Here is a 20,474-nt window from a genome sequence, read left to right as displayed (position 1 = left end):
CCAGGCAGGTGGTCTGGTGTGTCCTAGATGTGCAGAACAGGGTCCTGAAGAATGGCTAGGATGTTGATGGGTAAAGTAAGAAGAGCAGGTAAGGAGAAGTTAGAATTTGAAAGGGAGGAATCCTCTGTGCTTTCATGTTGCTCTCTGCTTCTGGAGCTCCCACCCCCAGTTCCTGCCAACAGTGTGCAAACACAGCTAGAGTCCTGGATATCTGGTCCGCATGCATAGATGAGCTGCAGGAGGTGGGCAGGCTGGGCCTCACAGGCCAGCAGAGCTCTTGGGGTGTGTGTAAGAGTCAGGTATTTTCAGGAACTCCTGTGGGATAAAGAGGCAGTCAGGGCCGGGCACGGTGGCTCAAGCCTGTAATCCCAGCACTTTGGGAGGCCGAGATGGGTGGATCACGAGGTCAGGAGATCGAGACCATCCTGGCTAACACGGTGAAACCCCGTCTCTACTAAAAAATACAAAAAAATAGCCGGGCGAGGTGGCGGGCGCCTGTGGTCCCAGCTGCTCGGGGGGCTGAGGCAGGAGAATGGCGTAAACCCGGGAGGCGGAGCTTGCAGTGAGCTGAGATCTGGCCACTGCACTCCAGCCTGGGCGACAGAGCGAGACAGTCAGGTGGGGCTTGTTCATTAGGGATTTAATACTGGAGAACAGAGGCATGGAGTAAGACTCTTCACTGTGTATGGGCACTGGGTCTAGTGTCAGGCTTTGAACACTGTCCTTGAGCAAATCATGGTGGCAGCTGAGGAGAAAGGAGCAAACCTGGGACTCGGGGCTTAGAGGAACTGGCTCAACTCCTGGCTCTATCCTCAAGGAGTGTGACTGTGGCACTTTGATGCCTCCTTGAGTATTCCTGTAATGGGGATGGCAGTAACCTCTGCCTTCCCAGATGGACGTGAGGCTTAAGGGAGAGGCTGTGAAAGTGTCTAGCGCAGCCTACACATGGGCTGGGTGCCCCAGAAGTGTTGAATCTGCCTCAGGATGGGGATCAATGAACCTTGAGGGTGTTACAGTAACCCCCCTCTTCCTGTTAAGAGTTCTGCTAGGCATACTTTAATTTTAGTGCATATCTCTGTTTGGGGAAGCACCCTCCCTCTTAGTTCTTAGGAACTACTCTGGTTGGTCACGTATTGTCTTGCCAGTGTGTATAGTTTTCACTTCCTCCTGTGTCTTTATACACGAGATATTCTTCCTCTCTGAATAGAAAGGGGCGTTTTAGAATATTTGTGAAATCTTTTGATTTTCAGGTCCTCAGAACAGTCCCTCGATGACGACATCCCAGGTGCCCGCTCCTCTTAGTGCTGGCCGTTTGGGCCTGAGGCTGATGGGAGAGACCTGGTTGTGTCCAGCAGCCTTGGGATGGGTTCCTAGCCAGTGCTCATGAGAGGAGTTCAGGAGAGGGGGGACCTGGGAAGGCAGCGGGCTGGGCCGCGTGGGCTGGGGGCTTGGCAGGCCCTCACTTGGCGTTTCTCTCTCTAGGTTGCTGTATAAAGCCATCGACTCGAATGGAGAGAACATCGGCCCAATCTACAACCACCGCGTGGAGATTTCCATCTTCTTCATCATCTACATCATCATTGTAGCTTTCTTCATGATGAACATCTTTGTGGGCTTTGTCATCGTTACATTTCAGGAGCAAGGAGAAAAAGAGTATAAGAACTGTGAGCTGGACAAAAATCAGGTTAAAGTCACACACTGTTTGGGCTTCTGTCCCTTGATCAGGAGTGGAGTGCTTTCTTTTTTGACTGATTTCCCCCATGCCCAGAGAAGGGCGCCCACATACTGTCTGTCCCTGGGGCTAGGGCCCTGTTCTAAGCACACCCTCAGCCCATTTGAGTCATCACTGCTGAGCGTTAGGTTTCCAGATACATGTGAGACTTTGTAATTATGAAATCCATCCCCAGACCTGGTGGTATGAAATCAGAGAGTGTTTACGCCACCTGCCATGATCATGACCCACTAGTGATGGCTCAGAATCTTAGTTGGGATGCTGTGGCCACTCATGCAGGCATTCACAGTCCCTCCTGGGAGATGGTCTTTAAAGCCGCTTAGGGCAGAGTTTCTTACCCTTGGTGCTATTAGCATTTCAGGCTGGATGATTCTTGGTTGTGTTTCCTGGGCTTTTTAGGCTGTTTAGCAGCATCCCTGGCTTCCAGCTGTTAGACGCCAATGGTTCCTCTTCCCCTGGTAGCAGTAACCAAAATGTCTCCAGACATTGCCAAATGTCCTTTTGGGGGGCAAAGCTGCCCCTTGTTGAGAACTGCTGACTTAGGGGGGAAGTACCCTACACCACCCCAGGGAAGTCAGTAACTTTGAATTTGGGACTAAGATTGTACTGGCATCATTCTTGATCTCGCACCGTGTTTTAGCCAATCTGGTGGAAGTAGGAGCCTTTTGCTCGTGTGACGTGGCGAGGAGAGGGGCCCTGTGCTCTGGGCTGTCTTCCTGCACCTGCACTGTGACCCTAGGTGCCCCCTCTGATCCCTGCTGGGGCTTGATCCCTCATCTCTAAATCAAGGGCATTAAAGAGCTGCTCTTTAGAGGTTCCTTGCAGCCCTGAAAGAGTCTACAAGATCGAGATTCTGTTCTGGGAATTTCCCCAGGTCCTCTATCAGTAGCATCTCTGTTTTGATTATGACATCGCAAGCAAGAATGATCTGGCAGCCTAGGCTTCCTGAGGGGAAGTGGCCCTGGCACGGCAAGCCACCCATAGCTGGCTGTACCCACTGGGAAATGCGAGGGCATGCTGGGTTGCTTTGCAGGAAGATTTTCCTTTGAATTGTCAGGGTGTCCCTGCAGACTCCACCAGTGATTGTCAGGGAGAGGTCTGGCCCAGCAATTTGCTCACCCAAGGAAGATGAGTGTCAGGGTGAGGCCAGGCCAGCCAGCCAGAACCAGCACGGAAAGTGTGTCAGCCTCTGAGGTCCAGCGCAAGCTCGAATTGGGGGTCTCTGGAGTCAGCATGTGAGGTCAGAGCAGTACCACGTCCCAGACACTGGGAGCCTGTCCGAAACCTGCATCCAGAATCAAAGTAGGAGAGTGGGGGTAGGTCTAGGGTCTCAATGCTGAGCTGAGGGCTCTCGGGGCTAGAGGGTCCCTCTGGGCCTGCTGCAGAGGTTGGGCCAGCCCCACTGCCCAGAGTAAGTGAGAAAGTGCTCCAGCTGGATGCCAACCTGTGTTCAATCCAGCTGTCACTACAGTGCTCCAGCTGGGCCCCAACCTGCGTTCAATCTAGCTGTCGCTACTGACCACGTCCTAGGGATTCTGAAATGAACACAACAAGCCCCCCAGCCCAGAAGCTCCCCATAAGATGTTTATTGTTAACACACTCTGGCTCCGGAAGGGTATCTCATGTGGGTCCATCCGGGAGCAGCCAGAGGCTCCTAGTCTCAGGGAATGAGCCAGCCCCTCTAGTTCTTGTGAGTTTCTGTTCCTGTGGTTACTTGGCTTCTTTTCCCGGAGGACAGCAAGGCAGGGGAACTATAGATGGGATCCACCTATAGATCCCCCATAGGTGTGATATAGAGGAAAGGCAGTGATAAGGCCTGGATCCCGTCCTCACTCCTGCTTGTGTATACACTGCAGGGCCTCAGGAAAGACAGCTAAAAGCTCTGAGCCTCAGTTTTTAGTAAGCAAAATGGAAGCCACATGGGTCGGTACCCAGCTTACCCAGAGGTTGCTGGGAGGGTCAGAGAAGGTAATGGAGGCAGGGCCCTCGGTGACTCAAGAGTGGTGCCAGCGGCAGGAAGGGGGTCATTCGTAATCATTTTCACCATCGTTCATGGCCCCTTCCCGGGAGCTGCAGGGTGAGCTCTTTCAGAGCAGGTGACCACGGGGTCCTCCTTCCCTGGAAGTGCTCAGAACCCCATCTCTGCCCTTTTCTGCTGTTGCAGCGTCAGTGTGTTGAATACGCCTTGAAAGCACGTCCCTTGCGGAGATACATCCCCAAAAACCCCTACCAGTACAAGTTCTGGTACGTGGTGAACTCTTCGCCTTTCGAATACATGATGTTTGTCCTCATCATGCTCAACACACTCTGCTTGGCCATGCAGGTAAAAATGGAGACAGCCGTGGGGATCAGGTCTGGGCGTTCCGCACAGCCCCGTGCCCCAAATGCTGAGGGTGGAATGCTGGCCCTCACAGGAGGGCTTTGATTTTTCTGATGAGTCTGGGCTATAGGTTGGCCAGAGTTCCATTCTGGCTGACAGTTGTCACGGTAGGAGTTTAAGATCATACTTTTGTTGAAGAAATTAACCGTACAGCATGACGGTAGATACCAGTTCCGTGGAGCCTGGTGGTGGCGCTCAATTATGTAAACATTTACCATGGGCCTCCTGTGGTCAGGTAGTGGTTGAGACCTTCAGCTCTGGAGATACACAGCTGTTTCAATCCTGATTTTACTCTGATTTTTCTGTGACTTGGGGAAAGTTGTTTAAATTCCCCAGGCTTGTTTTCTTTATCAGTAAAATGGGGAAATCTGTCACACCTACCTTAGAGATAAGGTTTACGCTATAGATAATTCCCCTCAGACACTTCATTTTTTATTTTTCTTTTTTTGTTTTTGAGACAGTCTCGCTCTGTAGCCCAGGCTGGAGTGCAGTAGCGCGATCTCGGCTCACTGCAATCTCTGCCTCCTGGATTCAAGTGATTCTCATGCCTTAGCATTCTGAGTAGCTGGCATTACAGGCATATGCCACCATGCCCAGCTAATTTTTGTATTTTTAGTAGAGACAGGTTTTCACCATGTTGGCCAGGCTGGTCCTGAACTCGTGACCTCAGGTGATCAGTCACTTCAGCCTCCCAAAGTGCTGGTATTACAGGTGTGAGCCACCGCGCTCGGCCCCCTCAGACAGACACTTTGATCTGGGCCTGTCACAGAGTAATACCCAATGTTGGAAAACAAAACATAAGTCACACTCCTGTCCTCAGGTGACTCTCAGCATGGCAGTAAGGTATTTTCCAGTTGATGAAGCATTGAGTTTGACCTGAGTTACAGCTACTTCTTATTCCAATGGAAGCAAGAAATGCACTTCAGTTTAATTGGCCATGTCAGATTATAGTGTGGTATTAACAGTGAATGTTTTCAAAAGTTACATGCCTAGTTGATACTCCACGAGGACACGAAGCAAAGACCAAGGTCTAGAGCCAGCTTTTGCACTGAGTTTAAGAACTCCAGCACATCGAACCAGCTCTCAGTGCTGTCTGGACAGTAGGTCTAAAGATAGGGATAAATTTTCTGACATTTTTCTTAATCTAAGAGTTCTTTTTGAATGAAAAGGACTGTGTGCTGATGTAGGGAAAAGTGTAAAGTCAAGAAAACACTGCCTTTTATTCAACATAAACTTACATGGCATAAAATTTATCCCTCACCAAATTCTACCTTTATTCATAGACATTTTGGTGGTATCTGCATTGTGCTCTGGTCAAGGCCCTCAACATAAAGCCCTGCCAGAAGAAAGGTTGAATTCCCTTTATCCTGAGCAGAGGACATGGATATGTTTTCCCCCTTCATCATTCAATCATCCTCATCTTGTCACAGACCTTCCTGCACTTTGTGGGAGTTCACCACATGACCTTGCAATGCCGGCAGAATTGCCGAGCAAGGGTGCTGGGCTGTGGAGGATGCCCGCAGGGGCACAGAGGGCTGGGAGCCTCCATGTGCAAGCACGTGAGATCGTGGCGGAGGCGCTGAGAACAGTCCCTCTGTTTTCATCCATAGCACTACGAGCAGTCCAAGATGTTCAATGACGCCATGGACATTCTGAACATGGTCTTCACCGGGGTGTTCACCGTCGAGATGGTTTTGAAAGTCATCGCCTTTAAGCCTAAGGTGAGTTGCAGAACCCACTTTTCAAAGGCTGTTGCTGAGTCACCCTGGAGAAATACTCGCTTCCTGTTAGTCTTGTGTTACTGAATTATGCTAAATTGTTCTGGCCACTAACTGGGTTACCACCTGAGAACATTAAAATCTGATTAGAGCATGTGTGTACATAGGGGAGAATGAATCTGCAAGAACAAAACCTCATGAAAACAATTCTGAGAAACAGAAGAAGGGAGATTAGAATTGGAAATTTGTAAACTGGAGATTATTTTGAAAGCCAGTTTTCTGTTTCTAGAATAATACGTATCATGCTGTGTCAGGGAAACCTGCCTCATTACTTAAGCACTAGAGTAAATGTCTGAACATAACCCATCAGGAAGAATTTGACCCTGATTATACTTTCAGATATCTAGTCTAAAGACTTTGGTTTTGTTTGTTCTTGGTCTACAGCATCCTTTTTACCCTTTAAGGGAAGTGCTGATACCAGCTGCAGACCTCTCACAGCCATACCATCTTTTGTTTGCTTAATTTAGAAAAATTTCACCAACTTTAACACAAAATGAGACATGAAATGTGTTCAGCTGTGCTGGACGACTCAGCGCGTTGTATCCCCTCTGGGAGGGAGTGAATTCAGTTCCCCACTTGTCAGCGGCTGCCAGATAAGGGGCAGTGTAGTTCAGTGTCAAATTGCATAGTTGTGGAACTGGACTGGATTCAAATCTCTCCTCTGGCACTTACAGCTGAAACAATTTCCTTACTTCTCTGTGCCTCGACTTCCTCATCCATAAAATGACGATGCTAATAGTGCTGTTTCATGGAGTTGTCATGAGGAGTAAAGAATTACCATGTACGCACTGCTTAACAGAGTGCCTGGCATGTAGCTCCATGCTGCAGACTGTCGGCCACTGCTGCTCCTACCCTCACCACCGCCTCCTCATCATCAAGCAAGGATGGTCCCTCACTCTAAAACCCTGGACAGAGGAGCCACATCAAGTCGAAATGTGGGATATTTGGCCGTCAGTTTCTTTCCCAGTATAGTCAAAAACTCTCAGAGATGACAGAGTTCAGTGACCCAGTTAGTTATCTCTGTGTAAGGTATCTGACGACACTGATTTAATTAAGTTAGACATGGATTATGAAATGGATGGTTTCACATACTCCATAGTTACATGAAATTCTAATTCCAAACTGTTCCTTTCTTTAATTTGAATTAATCTCTATGCAATCTTTGTCAGATCTTTGTGGACCAAAAAGAAAGGACATTTGTAAGTGATTAATTGGGGTGATTGCAGTGGGGTCAAATTTGGCACCTTATGCATGGCCAGATGTTATTATCTACTGTGACTTGTCCATATCTACATACATAAGCATTTCCTCCTTTTCCAAATTCATCTTAATTTCCTTTGAGATTTTGGTTTGCTTCCCTCTCACCTTTACTTCTTTGAACAATATTTGTCTGGACTGATGGAAAAGGTTGCAAAATAAGAACATTGAAGGTACTTGAGAAATGTGACATGGAACCTCTCTGTGGAACATTTCCCAGATACCTGGGCCATGTCTTCCCTTGCCAGGTGATTAAGCTCGAAGTTTTTGAAAGCTTGTTCCAGGCTGAAGAGAAAGCACATTCACCCATGGTGTGTGTGTGTGTGTGTGTGTGTGTGTGTCTGTGTGCACACGTGTGTGTGTTTGCATGTTTGTGCTTGCTCCCTTCAGCAGGCCAGTGCATTGACAGCCCAGTAGTGCACTGCTTAGTAGGCTGACAGTTGCCCAGAAGACCTCCAGACCTGGGAGGAGAGTTCAGTGGCGTGTGAACAGATAGGTGATACCAAAGGGAAATGAGTAGCTAAGTTATAATTAGTACTGATAGATCAGAGTTTTTAAATGGTTGATTTCTGCTGGAAATTGTACTGCTTGTAGTTTTACTCAGCAAGATATCTTCATAGCATTAGACAACCTCACATTACAATTGGGAGAGCCTTTAAGACAGTAGCAGCAGCATCTCCACACTTGAAGAGCACTGTCGCTGCGTTCCCCATGGCCAGGGGAGGTTGAGTTTATATCGTGTGCCTGGTTGAGTGGGAGAGTATCAGTTCACCAAGAAGCAATGCCCTCCTTAAAATTTTTCCTGCCCCTTTTTTCTTGTTCTTCTCTTTGGTGTTCACAAGCCCAGCCCAGGCAAGTGGTCTTTCACAAAGAAGCCAGGGAGGACTCCTCCCTCCTGGTCAGTGGGGTAGTCGGGCTGAAGAACAAGGTTTTCGAGGCTGCAGAAGGAGGAATATTCTGAGGAGATGGCCACATGGGACCTCAGCCTTATCTCAGGAGAGGCTTTGTCTCATGAGAGGAGCTTTGTAACAGGGTTCCTCATGGCAGGGTTCTCCACTGAGTCAGGCACACCTTCTAGGAGGACTTGTCAGTATCTCTGTTAGGGGACACAGGATGGCAGGGTTTCAGTTGCTTCGTAAAATAAATATAGAAAGTGAGGTAAGACAAAATTCTTACTGGTAGGTGAGAAGACATTCCTTCTCCGAAGGAAGAGTTAAAGAAAGTTGAGAAATCTAACCTTAAGGACTTATTTCATATAAAGGAGCCTGATGCAGAAACTGGACCTCCTAAGAGAGCATATTTAGAGGGAAATGGCCTAAGGCCATGGGAGATGAGCTGACCCAGCCTTTGCTAGCCCAGAGGGAAGTGGGAGGGGGACCGAGGGAGGAAACCCCACGCTGGAAGCCTCCATGATGGAAGAGGCCATCTCACAGCCTGGGAAGAGGTGTTTTGGAGCACTGGTCAGGCAAGAGTGGAAGGTGGTTAGTAGCCGAAGCGCAAAAGCATCCCGGAAAAGCAAGCAGGTGATTTAGCTGATTGTGGGTTCCTGAAGGGAGAGTTCACCAGCTGGGCATTGACCTGGTGCAGCCTAGGTCATACTTTCAACTTGGGGTCGACCGGGCCTCTGTAGGGTTTTCAAAAGCAGGCCCTAGTTTAGGTGAGACACAAGCCCCATTCTCCAAGCCTTTCCCTCCAGCTGCTGGAATTCTCCAACAAGTTCTCTTGCTCCAAGGAGGAAGATTGACTAAGAAGGGCCTTTTTCAAAGTGCTGGCTACAGCAGGTATAGAGAGCACTTCTGTGGAGTAAGAAGAGCCTGGTCTGTCTGGGATTCCCTCTTTGTGGGATGTTACCATCTGGCGTTTCATCCAGGCTGTATTCTAGGCCAGGTTGTTTGCTGCGGTTACCGGCTTTCTCCAGTGAGCCATACTTTGTTACCATCTTAATCCTTTAAAGCATTTTGATCTTGATTCTACCCTGAAAATACACTAATTTATACTCCTGGCTACTTGGGCTGGAAAAATAAAGAGAAATTAGGTCTGGGGAAAGAAGAAAGAGTTTTGGTGCTGTCCTAATGCTACTGTGCAGAGCTGATGCAGAATGGGCACTGGGTCCTCTGGTCCCGTCTGCCTTCAAGGGCGCTATTTGCTACTCCAGGGTCCCTTGCAGGAGTAAAGCTTCTTCATGATCTTCCTAGAGTACCTTTTCCACCTGCCGGAGAGAAAATTTCATACTGTTTTTTTCAGTTCTTCATGACCCCATCTATTCTAGGAGATTCACTTTTAATGGCAAATAATACTTGAAACCAAATATTACTGTCTTTAGAACTTTACGTTGGGCGTCTTGTCGGGCTCCATCCTGTCCTTTTGACATTGAGGTTTCCCAGAGCCCTCTCCTGGTCCCCTTCTTGCCTGGTAAGATGCATACATGCCAGAGCATTAGTGGCCACCTCTGTGGCGTGCAGACCTGCACTGCCCTTCTCTCTGCTGAGCTACTATGCCTGGCTGCCTTCAAAATGGTCTCCCTGCCTCTGGCCTCAGCCCTTCTACCTACTCCCTTTGTAAGCACAAAGCTGACCAGACCACTCTTGCAGTGATATTTTGGCACTGGCCACCTATTGCTTGAGAAAGCATATACAATTTTCTTAGTCAAATATTCAAAGTCCTCCATGAAGCACTGGCCCCTGTGTATTTCTGCCTCATTTCCTGCCATTCCCTCCCTGCCATTTCTTCTTCCCCACCCCATCCCAGGGTGTTGGCATGCTTGACCTTTCCCTGCCCATGCGCCTCTGCCTGGATGCCCTGCTTCCTCTTTGTTATCCTTGAAGGCCTGTGGGAAATGGTCTCTCCTGTGAGGCAGCATCCTCACCAGCCCAGCCAGAGCCAGCCCTCTCCTCTTCTCGTGTATCTGTTGGGGGCCTACCATGCACCATCGTTACCAACACTACTCCATGTCTGCCTCTCTGCTGGTTGGTGAGCAGCTGCTTGGGGTCTCAGGTTGAGTCTTCTGTCTCTAGCTCTGTGGTGCCTCACATGAGGCCTGCTTCTGGTGGTAGCTCAGTAAGATTGGTGGAATAAAGAAAGGAATAAAGGGATGATCCTGGAGGTGCAGCCTCTGGGCATGAGATGATACCTGCTTTTCTATCGCAGGGTATCTGGGTAGAGCAGGGTGGAACACATCTTCCCTTAATCCCCCACTTACCTTTGGAAAGGCTTTTGCTAGTTAGAAAGCTGTCAGGCATAGTTTCTACCAAAAGTTGGCACTTTGCGTTATCACTTGGGTCAGATGCTACCCAAATAATCCCTGCCAGAAACAGGGAAGAGATCTGGCTGCCATGGTCAATGACAAAAGGCACATTATTTATATAGGCTTCTTCCAGTCTGCAGATGAGAGTGAATCTAGGCAGCAAAAGGAATCTGGACTTGGGCCACTTTTCTTGTTTGCCATTTGCAACCATTCCACAAACATTGCCCCCTTACCATGTGCCACACCTGTGTCATATCCTGGCAAGAGGTCCAGGAATAAGAAGAGGTGTGCCTTCTGGGAACCCACTGTCCAGCAGGAGACAAACATTGATGGATGGTGAGAATAGGGTTCTTAGAAATAATGGTGCTTCCTGACCCTGAGGCCCACATTAGTCTGATTTATAATTTTAAGAGTCAGAGTCAGAAATGTTTCTACGTAACACATATTATTGCATGTGGCTGACTTGCTTGGTCTTTTCAGACAGGTAGAGCTGGACACAAAAATAATACAGATTTGACAGGTGGTTCCACTTGAGAGGTTCTGGCCTCAGAATTCCTTTGCAGGAGAACACATCATCATAGGCCAAGAGGAGAGAGCAGGGAGAGGGGCCCTCTGTTAGGAGTCATGTCTTGTCTTATCTTCTGGTTACAAAGGCAATATGGTGCCTTTGGTGGGTGAAGGATGGGGAAACTGAGTCATGCCACTTGACAGTGATTTTATTAAACAAGAGGCTACTAAATAGGGAAACAGTATGTGGGAAGAATGGGAGGGCTGGCATTTTCTCCCTCCCCTGGACTCCTGTCAGAGCCACCTGGTCAGGGCCTGTGATTTCAGTCACCTGCCTCCTGCTTCCTAGATTAGGGGTGTCCATCACCCTTCAGTCCATCAGTCATTCTGATTTGGGCACAGTTTTGTGAGTGTAAGGGGTTTCTGGAGAGAGAGTCAATGAAATTGCCAAAAATTTCCAACATTCCAAGGAAATGTTAAACCGCTATTGTGCTGATTTAAAGGGATTTTATCCATCACAGCACACCAGCATTGAGAATATCTTATAGGCCGATGGAAATGGCCCGAAGGAGAGAACACTGATAATTCTGGAGAGAGGGAGAGAGGAGCTGTTCAGGAATAAAATCTCAAAGCCAGAGGCTGGCTTCCAGCATCTATGTGGTGGGTTTGGTCTCTGGGAAATGACATAAATAACGGAGAGAAGCAGCGCACACGGTACAAATGCAAGCGGGGCTGGGGCACACAGCACAGCAGGTGCGAAGGGCCGACCCTGGGTCTCCTCCGCCCTGTCAATACTCTGGAGGTCTAGTTGCTACTCGTGACCAAATGTTTGATCAAGGTGTAAATACCTCCCTGGAGGGGAGGGGAAGGATCACTGCGCTTTCTTTAGCTTTTGAGTTACTCTTAACTCCGGGAAGAAAAGGGCAGGCTCTGCCCCTCCAAGTGTGGTCTGTGGCACTGCCACCAGTCGGAGAATTGCTTGTTATCCATTCGCAACAGGGGCTGTCAGCTCTAACACTAAGCACATTGATTCAGCTGGCTTTCTTGTTAGGAGACTTCCTGGATGAAGGAAACTCTGCTGTGTTCTCTTACAACCTGAGGCTAGCTCTTGATCTCACCTCTGACTGCTAGTCTAGACCTCAAAGGCAGCCCATCTCTGCTCAGTTTTGCCAGCCAAGAATCATGAATTCATGCAAAGGAAAGCTAGAAAGCATAAGCTGTGCTGTTTTTAAAATAGACCTTCCCATTAGACTTTTATGCATAGATCATCAGATTTGGAGCTCACAAATTCCTTTGGTCTGCTGATAGATGGGCCAGGGAGGGTAGCAGTCAGTGAGGGTAAAATGGGAGACAGGCACTTGTGATTGTAGGGCGGGGAGAGAGGTGGATAGGTGGTTAGAAACCATGGCAGTTGGGTGGGGGGATCTTACATTATTAAGATGAAATTTAAGAAGCAAACCCTAAGTGAGTGTCGTAGCTCCCCCGTAAATGCACCTGGACTGATGAACGGTGACTAGAATAAACGTCTCTACTCCAGCTGTTAGGACAGTCAGCACGTCCACATCTTCTATACTGTCGCAAAAGGCTGTGGCTCTGCAGTGGCTGCCTCTGGGTCTGCGTTTCATCACAAGTTTCTGGGACCTGACACCTCAAAGTACTTTTTGTTCTGATTTTCTTAATGCAGCTCTAAATGTACCCAGTTGTAAACATGCTGGGCCCCATTTTATATAATTTGTACCTGAATTTTCATTTCCAAAAGTGTCCAGACTCTTTGGAAAACACAGTTGGTTTATAGACAGAGCTGTTGATCTTGACAGCCAGTCCCTTGCCCCTTTGGCTCTCTGTGCAGTATCTCCCCACCTCCCTCTCCAACCAGGAGCTTCCCAGGGGTGTCAAGAGACCACAGGCACTCATTTAGCACCTGCTGTGCTGATGCTAGAAGAAGATGTAAAATGTCTGGCACATACATATAGATTTTAAGTCACAATTGTGGGTATGTTGTACCCTCAAAATTGTTGCAAGATAGGAGGACCTGAACAAGCAACCAGAGAAAGCTGGATGACAGGCAGGGTACAAGTTGGTGGACAAAGGAGACATTGCACATGCCAAGCACTGACTGGGTTCAAGGCTCTGGCTAGATAATGGGGTTAGAGAAGTTGGGGGACTGAATATGCAGCACAGTCATCATCCTTCAAGGATTTTGGTTGGTAGAGCTGCAGACAAAGACCCCACGTTCAGCGATCAGTACGTAAGAGATTCAGAGTCAGCATGAGGGAGTGTAGACAGCCGGGGCTGGGAAGGTTCCATCAAGGAGCCTTTATCTGACCTTAAAGAAGGGTAAAGTTGAACAGATGGAGTTGGGGTTAGGCAGTTAGGATTGCAGAGACGTCAGGAGGTGGGGAGGAACCTGGTGCTATTTTTGCAGGATGGGAAGGACTCCTCTCAGCCTAGAGGGTGAAAAGCGGGAGGGAAAGAAAGCAAAAGCTGAGACGGAAGAAGGAGCCTGTTGGCTTCTGTGGAGGACAGGGGAGCCCTTGGAACATCCTCTTCATTCCATACTCTTTTCTACTATAGAACCTGCCTTGACTTCCCCCCACTAAGCACCACCCCCACAACCAGGAGCCAGTGTCTGTGCCACGACACTGTGCCTCACGTTACCTGTGTCCCTGTAAGCCGTTATCTACCCGTCTGTGTCCTCTACACTGAGAATTCTTTGAAGACAGGGTCTTGTGTCAGTCATCCTGCCACAAGGCATGGCCTTTGTAATACAGGCTGGACTTGCGAGGACTGGAGAGCGTTGCTGGTCCCTTTGAAGGAGCACAGAAATGAAAATGTGTGCAATGCCTGGTGACAGTGCTCTTTAAGTGGGGTGAGTGGAGATTCTAAGGAAGGAGTCCATCAGTTCGTGAGGGTTTGGGATCATCCCTCTGGGTCCCAGGACAAGGTTACCAAAATGCCTTCCTCGACCCTGCAGATATTCTGCTTGGTTTGGTGCCACTCAGGACCATGAGTGTGTGTGTGTGTGTGTGTGTGTGTGTGTATGTGCGTGCGCGCGTGTGTGTGTATGCGCGTGTGCGTGTGTATGCACGCGTGCATGCATGTGTGTGCGTGCACCTTCTCTCACACATAAAGGTGCACAACCACCCTGCTGTGCACCTTTCCACCAGTGGACAGTATTGTTACCTCCCCTTTGGCTTTCCCACTCCACCTGGGTGCCATGGGTGCGGCAGGGACTCGGATTCGCCCCTGTATGGTCCGTGTGGCGGGTCATTCATACATGCTCATAAACATCTGCCCTCGCCTGCTCTGTCCAGGGGTATTTTAGTGACGCCTGGAACACGTTTGACTCCCTCATCGTAATCGGCAGCATTATAGACGTGGCCCTCAGCGAAGCAGACGTGAGTATGCACCTGGCGTGGCCGCCACCTGTGTCCTCTCTCCTCTGTCTGTGCATACTCCGCTCCCTGCCCTGCAGTGGCATCACCTGGACAAGTCACAGATCCCAGTCACTTGATCTGAAACTAGGATTTCCTAATGAGAGCTGTAGGCAAGAAGCGTTTCAGGGTAGAGCCTTATCCCAGGGCCTTTTGTAGACACAAATCACCTTTTGGAGGATAGGCCTTTTTGCAGCATTTACCCCGGTCACTAGTAGGCAAGGTAAGATAGGATGTCTCTAATTGTTTTCATTTGCTGTGTCAGAAGTGATACCCACAGTGGCGTATCTTTAACATGTTTGTTTTAGGGGGATGTTTCAAGTAGCCGTGTGGCGCGATGCTAGAACATTCCCCTTTTATAACACTGTCCTTTTCTTCTTTTTTCCTGTGGTGCTTCCTCTCCTCTGTGGCTTCTGAATGCTTGCCCTAACAGCACTATTTCACTGATGCATGGAACACTTTTGATGCCTTAATTGTTGTTGGTAGCGTCGTTGATATTGCTATAACTGAAGTGAATGTAAGTAGCAAACTTTGTGTCCTATATCGTGGTTGTTTTCATTCAGTCTGACATAGAAGAGACTAGAGGCCCTGCCCTTGAATCTCCACACACTTTAGAAATCCAGACACAAATTTATTTTGAAAGACTAAGGATAATTTGTAGTTTCCTCTATCTCACCCCATCTCTATCTCCTTCCCCGAGGAAGAGTGGGGAAGTCTATGTGGAATCGCCGTTTGGTGCGAACAGTATTTCAAAAGATCCAATTAAAGCTATGAGGGCTGGGAGTTAATTGTGTGTCCGTGTGAATGTTGTCACTCACCAGCCGTGTGACTGTGGAAGTCATCCGAGTGCTGTGTGCCTCAGTCTTTCCAGCTGTACATGGAGTTACTGATATGCACCCTTGTCCCCACGATGGTTCTGTGAGGGCACAGGCGGGAGACCCCACAGCCAGCTATGCCCTGAGCGTGTGGCGGCTGCTGCTGGTGCCCTCACCTGTACTGTGTCTGCTCTGAGTCTGACTGGTGACACTGGTGAACGTCCCATGCCCAAAGGGGGATGCCAGCCAGTGGAAGGCTGCTTGGGGCCAGGGAAAAGAGGGCCGAGTGCGAACCAGGGAAAGGGGGTCAGTCCACATTTGTTGCATCCAGTAGATTCATTCGAGGGGGAACAAGGGCAGTAGCAGCATTGTAGATGGAGTGAACTGCTCTCCCTAGAAGCACTCGGAGCACCTTGCCCCCTGCAAAATTAAGAAGCATGAGAAAGGGAGCTCCTCCTTCCACCTGGCTCCCCTTGGGGCTGACCCGTGCCAGACAGGAAGGGCTCAGGTAGGCAGAAAGAGCCCTGTCTACCTGATCTGTTCCGAGTTCATCAGCAAGTCTTAGAGGGCATCCAGTGTGTGTGCCCAGGCTGTGCAGAGCCTTTCGAGAGAGTGGGCGGAGCACGGGGAGGGACTGTTGTGTGGTATTGGCTTTTGCTCCACAATGTCCAGCCCACCCCCTGCCCCTGATGCTCTGCCTGGTGACATCTGCAGGGTTGAGGGTTATAAGGTCCATCCTGGTGCCCAGACAGCCTGCATCACACAAGGACTGTGAAATCCCTTTATGCCACCTGTCTTGGGCCATGCTGATCCTGGCGTGTGAATAGTAAGATAGCCACCAGCCTGGTAATCACAAGACCTGGCAGTTGCAGCCCTAGTTCCAAACTGACTTGGATTCCAGCTCCCTCACGGGCCAAGTAGGGTGAAAAACATCTGCCACCTTGCCGCAGATATGTTATAGTGATAAAATGATCTGAATATTTGGGAAAATGCTTGCTAAAAACCCCAAAGTTTTAGGGAGATACAAGTATTATTCTAAGTGTAGATTATCCCTGTAATAAGTAAAATGGACTGTCAGAGACTGTGCCCATGGGGGTGTGATTTAAGCCTCGTCACGCCACGCTATGACAAGGCACTCAGATGGTATTTTGCTAGACCTAGGTATACACATATTCCAACTTCTAAAGCCCAGACATGTAAATTCTACTTTATGTGAAATGTTCCATGTGTCAGCTATAAAATTGCCATTCATGATATGTAAATGATGCTTGGTTGTAAAATAAGCTGGTGCTAATGGGAGAGCAGCAGGTCCCTAACTGGGCTGCCCTGAGCTCTTTCCCAGGTTTATGGCTAGACATCTGCCGGCTTAATCATCTCACAATGCAAAGTGCTTACAATCTACATGGAGGTGTATTTACATGAAAATTCTGGAACATACCCTTCTGTGAGTCAGAGATGGTCTATAATGGAAACGAAAATACAATAAACTAGTAGCTCGGCATCTCTCCCTGGACTGCTCAGTGCTTCAAGTGCTGTGCAGGTGGTGGGTGTAAACACTTAGCTTTCGGGCACCAGGATGTGGCCAAGGTCTGTGCACCTGGGGACACCCAGCTTTCTCATGCCTGACCTGCCTGCTGGCTGGCAGGGGTGTAGCACCCATGTACTCAGGGACAGCACACGCCCAGCTTCCTGGCTGCCTCACATGTGCTGCAGGCTGGCCCTGCTCCTCCCGCTGCCCCTGTCCCCTGTGGCCCAACTTTGTTCCTCGGTGTCTCAGTGTTGCTGTGTTCACCTTGCACCAGTCAGGAAAGGAGCAGGTCTATGCTGAAGGTTCTAGTTAGCATTTGACATTGGGGTATCTGTGCAACACAGGCTTTCAGGGGGGCCCTTGTTGGCATGCAATTAAACTTCTCAGATCACATAGGCAGACACTCCCATAATGTGCTTTCAGTCAGTGACCTTTTTCCTGGTCAGCTGTGGCCCGAGACCAAATATATTCCTCAACCGTGGCAATGCCAGTTCCCTACCCCAGGCCAGAGCAGAATACCACCTTCAGAAATCTCAGTGTCTCCCTGCTGGGCCTTGGAACAGAGGGGTTGCTCAAGGCCACCTTCACATTTATTCCATCTTTCAACACACATTTCCCGGGCATCCACCACTTACAGGCTCTGGGCTAGGCTGTCGGGAGGCACAAAGATAAAAAAGGACTGGGTATCCTCAACCTCTGGTGTAAAAACATGACAGTGGGACTGTTGGTTCTGACACCCCACTCCCCTCCACATGTAGTTCCCCTGGGGAGCAGTGCACATCACATCCTCGGTGGCCTTGTCCTCTGAGCTGAGGGGTCAGCTGTCAGCTGGGCATGAACACCTTTGGTTCATCGTTGGCTGGTTGTAGCTGCCATAAGTCATCATTGTTTGCAATGTTTAACCTGCTGTGCTGTCTTCCCCAAACTCTGTTGATCTTTCTTTTCTGTTGCCTAATTGATTTTCATGTTGGTTTTATTTTTAGAAAATTGTAGCGGCAAGTATATATAAGCATATATACGGTGAAGTCGTTAAAGCAAAGCACTTCTAAAGACCGTGTGCTTGTTTTTGGCCTCTCCACCTTTGGTTTTCACTACGCTTCACAGGACGTGCTAAGGATTGGTTGCAATCATCTAAATTGTTCCCCATCCCATAGACTGTCATTTCCAGCCTGGGGCCATCTTGGTCAGTCACGCTTGGCTCTGTGACTTGCCAACATAGTCTTCCAGAATGAATGATCTGGCTGAGAAATGATTGAATTCAGCCTGCATTTGTATTCTTTGCAAAAACGTTTTGGGTAGTCCTTTGCATGGTCCTGCCTGCATGTGCACCAGCCTGCTCCATCCTACTGTCCCCCTCCCATATCCCCACACCCCACTCAGTTCCTGGTTTGGCAGCACTCGTGGACTTATCTCCATCACATTTGGTCCTAACCTCACCAGGCTGCTAAAATGTCACACGATGACTGGTGGGCTCCCTCTTGCTCCATCCGTCTTTGATGCCTGTTTGTTTCTTGAATGATGAAATGACCCAGCAACATATTGTCCCTAACCCAGGGATGGCTGTCACTGACATTTGTCTCTTCTCATTATCATTAGTGTCTGGGAGGCAAAACACTTGTTTAGAAGCCATGTCTGCCTTATTATTACTTACTTTGAAGGAGCAAGTAAAAAGTCATTAGGGAGCTCCCTCTCAGAGATCCAGGAATGGTCCCTGCCTCTTAAGGTGTGCCATTTGGACCAGGTGGCTGATAGTCTCACTCATCTTCTTTTTCTGACCCCACAGTAAGGTTGTATAGTCCCCCATTTCATATGCGAACCCTTTCCCAGGAGCCAGCTTAGCTGGGCACCGGGTTGTGGACACAGACCCAGCAACCCCAAATAAAGAAGCCCTCCTCCCAAAGGTGTTACCTGTGAGCTCAGAAATAGTCAGAGGGAAGCTCCCCCCAAAAACTGGCTTCTCCACAATGCCTGGGGTTACCTGGCCCAGCTGTTCTGGGATGCTGGTTTGCTTCCTATCTGAATTAGAAAACTGCATCCTCTCAGCTCTTCCAAGCACAGATAGAAAATGAAATGGACTGATTTCATTGATTTCACTTGGGAATCTCAGGGTCTTTTTGACTTCCACAGTTGCAGGGGGCTGCCCCAGGGCCTATGTGGTAAGAGCCTGCTTGAGAGCCCTGTAGGAAGAGGCTCGAGGGAACATCCGCAAAGCCCCAGGAATCTAAGGAGCTTTCTGGACCCTGACATGTAGTCCATCCTCCTGAGGCTAAGGGGCTGTCTCCTGTAGGGTTCCCAGTTGAAGAATGTGACATGTTAGGGTGGGAAGGAACTGCCAAATTTGTCTTGTCTAAGCCCTGAGGTGACACTGGAATTCCCCCTATTGAAAACTGATTAGCAACCCCTTGAGGCCGTGTTTGGAATGCTACCTAGTGAAGAGTCCTTCCCCAGTCTGGTGTCTCCTGGGGTGTCCAGCATAGCGTAGCCTACTTGCGTTCCAGCTGCACCAGTTCCCTTCATGTTCAAGCCTCCTCCATCCCTTGTAAGGAAGATGGGGATGTAGTCTAATCTCTCTCTCTGCATCGGAGTACTAATCCCTCATCAACCCGAAAAGAACCCACTGTCCAGCCACAGCAGCCTGAGTGGGCTTTTGTAGAGACCCCACTCTGTATGGCCGTTCGAGATCTAAAGGGCATTAGCTAGTATAGGCCACCTGTTAACTACTCGGGCCAGCTTTCCCCTGGCCCAGGACTGGAGTTCTCAGCTCTGGCAGCACACTTGAATCACCAAGGAGCTTTTAAAATTCCCAACATGCAGGTCTGGTGCAGTGGCTCATGCCTGTAATCCCAGCACTTTGGGAGGCCAAGATGGGCAGATCACCTGAGGTCAGGAGTTGGAGACCAGTCTGGCCAACATGGTAAACCTCATCTCTACTGAAAATACAAAAAATAAGGCAGGCATGGTGGTGGGCGCCTGTTATCCCAGCTACTCAGGAGTCTGAGGCAGAAGAATCACTGATATCCTGTAAGCAGAGATGGCAGTGAGCCAAGATCATGCCACTGGTACTCCAGCCTGGGTGACAGAGGGGGACTCCATTTCAAAAAAATAATAATAATAACAAAATAAAATTCCCAACATGCTGATATGCCTCACATCCATTAAGTAAGAATCCCTGAGGTACGACCTGGGCTTCAGAGATTTTGTTGAAGATCCCCAGGTGGTTTTAGTGTGCAGACTGGCATGAGAGCTGGCCTGCCCTTTTCACTGGGCTGACATTTGTCATTTGGGCAAAGCCATCCTCAGGGTTCTTTAAATTTGTAAGATATTTTGGCAACTTGCACTGTCCCCCCGGGGCTGCCAGTCACATCCTCCCCTGAAGCAGCCCCCCCATGCCCAGTGGTGCGTGGCGGGAGGGGGTGTCACAGGCGCACTGGGGGTGCACGAAGCCTGGTGTGCTGTTTGCTCTTTCTTCCTCCCTCCCTCGCATGTTGCCCTGCCCTCTCCCTTTACAAATGCTGTCTCCTCTTTCCTTTCGTTCTTTTAAACAAGAGAATATTCATGGTTTGAAGTTCATAGTCCATAGGTTGTCCCATTTCAAAGATATCAGTTGAAGAGATGCACACTTCAAAATTCAGTTCAGTTGCTGACTTTCACGAACCTTAAGGAAGGGGGCCATGAATGGCCTATCAGACTTGAAGCAGAATAGGGAGAGGCACGCAGGAGGGTCTTAGGCCGGGACTGTGGCCAGGAGCGCCTTCCCTGACCAACAGGCCCCTTACTGTCTTGCAGGTCTGATTCATAA

At 49.1% G+C, this 20,474-nt stretch overlaps 1 protein-coding gene across 2 annotated transcripts in view; it reads left to right on the top strand.

The window, feature by feature from the left end:
* Positions 1 to 20,474, top strand: part of CACNA1D (calcium voltage-gated channel subunit alpha1 D) — a 334,500-nt gene that overhangs the window by 268,828 nt on the left and 45,198 nt on the right. The window contains exons 25-29 of one of the 2 annotated variants that reach the window (XM_017851882.1): positions 1,483 to 1,684; positions 3,897 to 4,055; positions 5,723 to 5,833; positions 14,213 to 14,296; positions 14,766 to 14,849. In XM_017851882.1, the coding sequence (XP_017707371.1) occupies positions 1,483 to 1,684; positions 3,897 to 4,055; positions 5,723 to 5,833; positions 14,213 to 14,296; positions 14,766 to 14,849 (640 nt within the window). The remainder of the gene's footprint in view (positions 1 to 1,482; positions 1,685 to 3,896; positions 4,056 to 5,722; positions 5,834 to 14,212; positions 14,297 to 14,765; positions 14,850 to 20,474) is intronic. The other variant, XM_017851883.1, reaches the window with a different exon arrangement.

Source organism: Rhinopithecus bieti, unplaced genomic scaffold (genome assembly GCF_001698545.2).
Source record: "Rhinopithecus bieti isolate Rb0 unplaced genomic scaffold, ASM169854v2 scaffold_33647, whole genome shotgun sequence".
In the NCBI taxonomy this organism is placed as follows: Eukaryota; Metazoa; Chordata; class Mammalia; order Primates; family Cercopithecidae; genus Rhinopithecus; species Rhinopithecus bieti.
This window is presented reverse-complemented; position numbering and strand designations above follow the sequence as displayed.